General features: G+C 52.6%; 1 protein-coding gene across 1 annotated transcript; it reads right to left on the bottom strand.

The window, feature by feature from the left end:
• Positions 1-269: 269 nt before the first annotated feature.
• On the bottom strand, positions 270-7,043 carry ptprea (protein tyrosine phosphatase receptor type Ea). Its single transcript, XM_068754182.1, has 20 exons — positions 6,971-7,043; positions 6,487-6,580; positions 6,037-6,110; positions 5,550-5,594; positions 5,017-5,153; positions 4,759-4,849; positions 4,509-4,585; positions 4,380-4,416; positions 4,207-4,304; positions 3,903-4,022; positions 3,515-3,678; positions 3,182-3,317; positions 2,953-3,102; positions 2,761-2,854; positions 2,581-2,657; positions 2,362-2,496; positions 2,141-2,266; positions 1,530-1,681; positions 1,289-1,424; positions 270-1,205 (listed from the first exon to the last, which is right to left on the bottom strand). Exons 1-20 carry the CDS (start codon positions 7,041-7,043, stop codon positions 1,131-1,133), a joined length of 2,091 nt encoding a protein of 696 aa, XP_068610283.1. The 3' UTR covers positions 270-1,130.
• Positions 7,044-7,503: the final 460 nt, after the last annotated feature.

Below are 7,503 nucleotides of genomic sequence, written 5' to 3'. Positions count from 1 at the left end.
TACCTGCTTTCCTAGAACATCTTTAGGTCTCTTCTGCTTCATTGGGGGGGGGGGGGGGGGCGGATAATTAAATATGAAAGTTGTTCAGGTTGTTTCATTACTTCCACAAATCATTATTAGAACCCCAAAAAATAATTATGCACGTAAATTCTGTCTTCATGCGTCATTGGAAGTTTGAAGAAATTCACGGAACCCCGACGTGCTTTCAGATGAATTTAATGATGCAGCTTTCCTTTTGAAGACAATGCGAATCCCCCCCCCCCCCCCCAAAAAAAAAGAAAAGAAATGAAGAGCACCCAGAGAGAGAGACCACCCAGAGAGAGAGAGAGAGGTTCATTTCCCTAAACACAGCCGAACGCTGCGCGGCCACTTTCACAATGTTAGCACTTCATCATGTAGTATGTACACGACATCAACAGAACTCACTGAGCCGGGCCGGATGTTTGGTTTCCTGACAGAGTGCCTGGGAGGGGCGGAGCTTAAGAGGAACGCGCTGCTGCTGTGAATGATTCATCCCAACCAGATACGAGTCTGGTTGTCTTTTCTGTAACACGGATTCATTTTTGGAGGCACCGAAACCACGTTTGTTCTGCGGTTGATGGTTTATCTAAACCCGCGCGCCATTTATAAATTTATATTTGGTGCTGATTTCAGGAGAATCTCTGTGGCCGGTTCCGAAAGGCTTTGGAGCAACGTTGCATCCGAGTTAAATGCAACTACATACCTGTCGATCACAGAAACGAGTCATCGATCGCTGAAAGGATGCACTGCGCGTGTGCTTTAACAGGGATCGCCCTCATCGACACATAAATACATTTACAATAAGAATAATCTCAATCATATTAATGTGGACAGTCCAAAAGAACACTTAAACATTTAAAGTACAGTTTTACACAATGAGTGGCCCCCCCAAAAAAGAAAATATCATATACATGAAGTGAAATATACATTATTAATCTAGATTATTTATTTTTTTCTCATTTACAATTCTCAGCCACGGACAAACGTTATATTACAAGCGAGGACGGCGTCTCCGTTGACCGCGGGAACAAGTGCATAGCAAAATAGATCATTTGAGCGGGTTAGAGGAACAAAGGACAACATTAAAAACCCTCTTTTTAAGGCAAATCTCATTTAAAATTGGCATAGTCTGAGAAAATGTCGACAAAGTCTTGTACCACCTTGTAGCAGAAGTCGTACTGCTCCTGTGGGAAGAAGTGAAATGGGGTTGAGTCGAAAGCAGAACGGACAGAGGCTCATTTGGGATCCGGCGTCCGCCTGCGCTCACCACGGTTTGGACCATGTGCGGCCTCTGCATGCGTAAACTCTTCACGGTTTGGAACACGTCCAGCAGGCCCTCCGCTTTCACCCGCTCCAGGATGTTGCTCAGCGCGATGAACGTGCCGGTTCTCCCCGCGCCGGCGCTGCAGCACACCCACACACAACCATTACTGTTCGGTCCAGGACATCCGACGCACGGACGGCGGACGCGCCCTGCAATGTGATAGAGAACACAAAGAAGAGCGCACCTGCAGTGCACGGCGATGGGATGGTTCCCGGACTGCTGCTGCTGCCGCTGCACCGACGCGATGATGTCGATCATCCCTTTGCCTTCGGTCGGTATGCCGACCTCCGGCCAGCCGTGGAAGTGGAAGTGCCTGATCGCCCTCGTCTTCTTCTCCTTGGAGAGGAAAAGGCGCGGAAAGACGAGATCGTTATAGCTTTCTGATGCGATCCATTACATCCATTAGGTGTAGGAGGAGGAGGAGGTGCAGGTGATGAAGGTGGAATTGAATGAAATAGGTGAGAGGAGGATCCCACTTGATAATCGTAGCCACTTCCCGAACCTCCGCGTTTCCTCTGTGTTTGATCTAATCAGCTGGCTCGGCGTCTTCTCTCCCTCTCAGACGATCGCGATCGATAAACGGATGTTTCAAAGTCGGCTGCTCGTCAACGGGACGAATGGAACCATCACGCACGTTTAAATCCGCTCCGGTCATTTTTCTTTTTTGCAGGTTCTCTTATAAACCTCAACACTTAAATATTTTTCTGACGTGAGAATCGGGTTTTCTCGAAGCAGACACCTGGTTGGTCGATCATGACACGTGGACGCAAACACTCAGGGGGCGAGTTTGCTTACCGGGACAAAGGTGAGTACCAAGTCTCGCAGACTGAAGGCGTCGCACAAGGTGTCCCCCTTCAGTTCTACTTTGTAGTCCCCGTAGGCGACCGGGTCCTCTGAGGGCCAATACTGGAAACACTTCTCCTGCAAAAAGAACCCAAAACCACAGTTTCTGAGAATCTGCAGCAGATCAAACACCAACCGGTGCAGAAAACCTGCAGCGCCTTTTTGCAGCTCACCTGCTCCCTCTCCTGGAGCTCGGTGAGCATTACAATCGAGTGGCATTTCCACTCCCACGCCATCCTCCAGAAGTCTTCCACTGTGTGTGGGAGGGGCCCCTGCGTGGCGATGAAGTAGTCCTTCTGCCTGTAGCCCTGAGTCCGGGAAACACGCACACGTTCAGCGTCGCGGGCCCCAATAACTAGCGTGGAATGCTCAGGAATGATGCGAGCGCTCACGTCTATGAAGGATGCGTTGACGTAATCGGTGAACTCCTGACCCCGCCTCATGGAGAGGATGACTCTGTTGAAGTCGTCTGGAACGGGATTACGGTGCTCCGTTAGTGCGCTAACGCTAAGAGAGCGTTCAGGTTCTGAGCACAGAGACACAGCAACCGATTCCGCTTTCTTCCGTCTTACATGGAATAATTTGGAGAACCCGGTTCTTCTTCATGTTGGCGGGAAGGTTCCCCGTCCTCATGTTCTCCTTCATGATTCGCATGTTGGTCAGTTTCTGCGTGGAAGTGAAGCCAAACCAAGCATCAACTAAACGTGACTAAATAGAACATCACTTTTGTGCGTCAGGGTTAGGGTTGGGGGGGGGGGGCTCACCTTAAATTCCTCCTCGAGGCCGACCCGGTCACCATTTGCAAAAGTGTTGTGCAGTTTGTGCAGATGTCCTTCCAGAGACGACACGTCCAGCTCCGTGTCTCCGTAGAGGTAGTATTCCAGCAAGGCCTGGTAGATGAATGAGTACTGCATCTGTGGGGGGGGGGTACAAACGCTCTGATTGGCTGGGGAAGGGGCATCTGCAGTGTCAGCGCGGACACGCCCGACTCACGTCTGTCTGAACGAGCTGCGAGCGCTGCTCTCGTATCTTGGAGACGAAGCCGAACACGTCGACCTTCTGCTCGGCGTGCGTCATGTCGATCATGCCGTCGATGACGACGAACGTCCCCGTCCTCCCAACGCCAGCGCTGCAGCGACAGGACAAAAGCAGCACGGGACGGGTGAGCAACGCTCATCCTCAGCTGATGCGCCGCTGCACAAACAACAACATGTTTTCCACGCGGCGCGCTAACCGGATCAACCGTTAAACGCGGCGTCCGATCGAAAGCATCCCCAGTAAACAACACACAATGAGCCATCAGATCGGCGCTCGGCGTCGGGCTACCTGCAGTGGACCACAATGGGCCCGGAGCAGGGCGGATTGACCACCTTGACCTTTTTGAGGAACTTGAGCATGCCGATGGGGGAGAAGGGGACGCCGAAGTCGGGCCAGCTGGTGAAATGGAGCTGCGTGACGAGCCTGGGCGCCTTGGTGGTGTCGCCGGTTTGCTACATGGAGACACAGCGAACGTGGCTGACTGCATCTGCTGCGACCGACGGTTCACAAAGGCCGCGGTGCTGGTTAGCATGCGTTAGCGTCGACCTCTTAACAACGCAGGCCAGCAATCTAGCAGCTGTGACGTCGCTATGCCAACCACCAGCGAACGGGAGAGAACGGGTCCGGGTCTGCTTTTGTCCCATTCGTCCTTGCATTCGCTCTTCGTGGAACTCACATGTTGGATGCAGAAGTTCCGTATGGTGTAGTCCACGAGGACGGTGAAGTCGTCGACCGCCACCCTCACGCTGCCGTAGGTCCAGCAGCCCTGATCCGGCCAGTACTGGTAACACTTGTTCTGTGGGGAGGTAAAGGCCGCCATTTTTTCCAATGAGCGAAATCTTAAAGCCGGGAGTTCTTCCGTAACGAGGGATAAAGCATGCAAAAGGAAACCCGTCAGCGTGAGGCGCTGCTGGGTGATTAGGATCCGGATTTAGAGGACTTCGGGAAACATTAGGGAGATAGGAGAAACTATTCCTCGCCTCTTTCCTTTCTTTCAGATTTGTCAGCATGACGATGGTCCCGACTTTCTGCTCCCATATCATCCTCCAGAAATCTGCTGCCGTGTCTTCTTTTGGACCTGTCAGACAAAAACCTGGGATTACCAAGATTTGAGATTAATAGCCGCCGTAAATCATGACTCGTCATGTTTTACCTTGTGCTCCTATGAATTTGTTCTTTTCCGTGAAGCCCTGTTTTGAAGACAAAGTAACAAAGACACTCATTAGAAATGGACCTTTATTATTGATCAGAAATGAAGACAATAAATATTATTGATACTCACATCGATGTAAGAAGCATTCACGTAGTCTGAACACGGATTCCCGTCCAGCTGAGTCAGCACCACTCGGGAATGATCGTCTGGCGGGGGACACGGCGGAAAACGTGAGCGATGCTGCCTCCTCATCGTCTGGATGAGGAAGGTGCGTGAAAGAGCTTCCCGCTCGTGCACCTTCCTCAGACGGCGGCGCGCTTCTAGCCAAGACTTCCATTTAGAAGTCCCGGAAACGAGCGAGCCCGCGATGTAAACTCACAGGGGAGGATGTTGGGGTATCTGTTCTTGTCCTGGTTGTTCTCCTTGTTGGCCTCCTCGTACGTCCCCTGGGTATTACCCCCCGGCAAGGACTGGAGGGCAAGAGCACAGTCACATTCCGCACCGACTTGTGTGTGTGTGTGTGTGTGTGTGTAGGTGTGTGCGCTTTAAGCCGCTTCCTCCGTCTGAATGAAATCATTCTGGACCGTGACTCACACTCTGACTCGGGTTCTCAATCACCGCCTCAAATAGCGCTTACGTTGTACTCCTCCCTGAAGAGCTTGCTGTCGTCGGCGGAGCGGAGCCTGAACTCCTCCTCCAGGTGCTCCACTGGGATGGGGAGGTAGGTCTTGGAGGCCGAGCGGGCTCTGGGCAGGAGCACCGCCGTCTGCTGCTCTGTGAGGAGAACAGCGGCGTCACCACCGGCGGACCGGCGAGCGTCCAGCGTCGTCGTGCCGTCGATTTAATCGAGCTGATTGTCAAATAAATACAAGCTAAAACAGGATTGGGTTTCATTCGGGTCCGCAAGGGCTTGGGGAGCAGCGGCACAAAAGATCAAAGGGATCACCAGACTGGTAAGTTTTCTAATAACTCAATATTTAAAAAAAACACACACACAGCGAGTCATTGATCGAAGAGAACCCAAGAGCCCAAGAGAAGCCTCGTAGGAAGGGTTCAGAAGAAGAAATCACACACACACATTCGGTTAGCGCCCACGAAACGTGGAAAACACGGGTTAGAAAGGGACCGATAGGTTGTTAGTTCGTCGACCGCCACCCTGTTATACCTGACCTGGTGGGACAACGGTGTATAACGACTCGGTACTGTAGCCAAACTCTAAAACACAAACCACATGACATCACACACAAGGCAGGAGGAACGTGGAAGTCATCGCAGACAGCATCGCGTTCGCGAGGCAGCGGGCGGCGCCTTCACTTTCACTTTAATCAGTCACGAAAGCGAGCGTCCCGCAGCGAGGAGCCATTGCTCCGCGCACTAAACACCAATCTGAGACTACAGGCGTTGGTCGTGGGGTTTTAAAGTCAAATACGTTTTCGGAGGCTCGATGAGTAAACGCTTCCGTTCCTCAAAGTGTGTCACTTCCTGCAAAGTCCAGAACCAAATCGGGTTGGCGGCCGCTCTACACGCCGCCCCGAAGACTGAACAGGAAGACCACGGCAACGCGCCAAGTGCTCTTCCTTACAGCAAGCACAGGAAGTAAAGACGCGACCACACTGCGTCGCCCTCTCTCTGTCCCACACGCCGTCCTGAGCCTCACCTTGTTCCTCCAGGATGCCATTCGGAATCTTCTTGTCGACCGTTGTGACGACCGCCTTTCTCTGGTTCTTTAACCTGCGAGGGAAAAAAAAAAAAAAGTACTCCTTAAATGGAAGACGGAAGATTGTAGAGACGTGAAGGGGAAACAAGCCTCGGCCTACCATCTGAAACTAGAGAAGCTATTCTTTCTCATGAGCTGATGAGGGCAGTTTGTTCCTCTCCTCTCGTCAGCCGTTGCCCGACTTGTCCTCCTCTCTCTAAGCACGAGAGGGACTTTTCAACACTTCCCATCAGGGCTCCGCCTCAACGACTAAAAGGAGGAAGCGCTCGTCACCGCGAGCTCTGCCCCCTGAGCCCGGCTGACAGCCAGTCAGCGAGGTCCCGAGGAGGGGAGGGGAGGGGAGGGCCCCCGAGGCGAGCCCAGGTTTGCGTGAGGGTGGGAAGAGTTTACCTGAGGAAGTACCAGGCCAGCAGGGCGATGATGAGCAGCAGCAGGGACAGGACCAGCACGGTGGGGAGGACGTGTTGGCTGGGGGACGCGACGTCTTCTGAGGAAGAAGGAAGGTCAGGGAGCACCGTCAACAAAAGGAGCAGGAAAGAGAGCGGGTATCAACAAAACCAAGCGCGGGTTCCAGGATGTCTCGAGAGATAAGCGCCAGCCGTGGACGTCTCGCTCCGACAGGAAATCAGAGACGTTAATAACGGAGGCCCTGCCAGGAGTAACTACCAGCTGTGCTCGGGAAGGCGCAGAACGATCCCTAAATTACTGTCCGGGGCGGCCAGAGTTCCCCGTTGATCCGGTAATAACGGGCAGGGCTGCAGAAGAGGCCGTCATCAAGCAGACGCGTGCACGAGGAAGACGCACAATCATCAGGACGACTGCGTCGGAGAGCAACGGCGTTCCGTCGTTCGTGTCCCAGCGCGCCTTTCCTTACCTTGAGTGTGGTTGCCGCCGCCGGTGGAGTTGGACGTCGTCGTGGTTGCCACCAGGAACAGAAGCGGAACCATTGTTCGCTGCGGGAAAACAAAATGAAGAGGGAAATTAGATTTAGCGGCAGACATGTCTGCAGAGTCAGGCCTCTTGACAGCGAGGATAATGTCGCCATTTAAAAAAAAAAGGGGCACAATCCAGAGATCTGAGGCGCGCTTGGTTTATTCGTGACGGCTGCGTTCAGGAATGTGCACGCCGGCGCAAAGCTCACGGGGACACAATGGAACAACACATTCATATCCTGGTCATTCAGTCGAAAGCGGTCGCAAAGCTGGAGGTGTGGCGTTTAAAAGGGCCACATGGGGGCGCAACACTCCAGCATGAGAAACACAAGGCTGCCCATTGAGGGGGGGCGGAAATGGCATCCAGACATAAAGAAATGCAATTTCTTCTCCACGTTTCTATCAAAATGTAATATTTTACAGACGTGGGTTCTATTTTAGGCTGCAGCTCCCATTATGATAAGAATCAATTAGC

This window comes from Brachionichthys hirsutus, chromosome 21, assembly GCF_040956055.1.
Source record: "Brachionichthys hirsutus isolate HB-005 chromosome 21, CSIRO-AGI_Bhir_v1, whole genome shotgun sequence".
Classification (NCBI taxonomy): Eukaryota; Metazoa; Chordata; class Actinopteri; order Lophiiformes; family Brachionichthyidae; genus Brachionichthys; species Brachionichthys hirsutus.
Note: the sequence above shows the minus strand (reverse complement) of the source record. Positions and strands in the feature narration are given on the sequence as shown.

Bases quoted from the DNA above. Each gene is read 5' to 3' on its own strand.
- ptprea (XM_068754182.1), bottom strand. From the start codon at position 7,043: ATGGTTCCGCTTCTGTTCCTGGTGGCAACCACGACGACGTCCAACTCC. The intron at 6,111-6,486 runs GTAAACTCTTCC...TTTCCCTCGCAG, and splicing joins CTGGCCTGGTACTTCCTCAG to GTTAAAGAACCAGAGAAAGG. The intron at 1,682-2,140 runs GTAAGCAAACTC...TTCCTCTCCAAG, and splicing joins TGGTACTCACCTTTGTCCCG to GAGAAGAAGACGAGGGCGAT.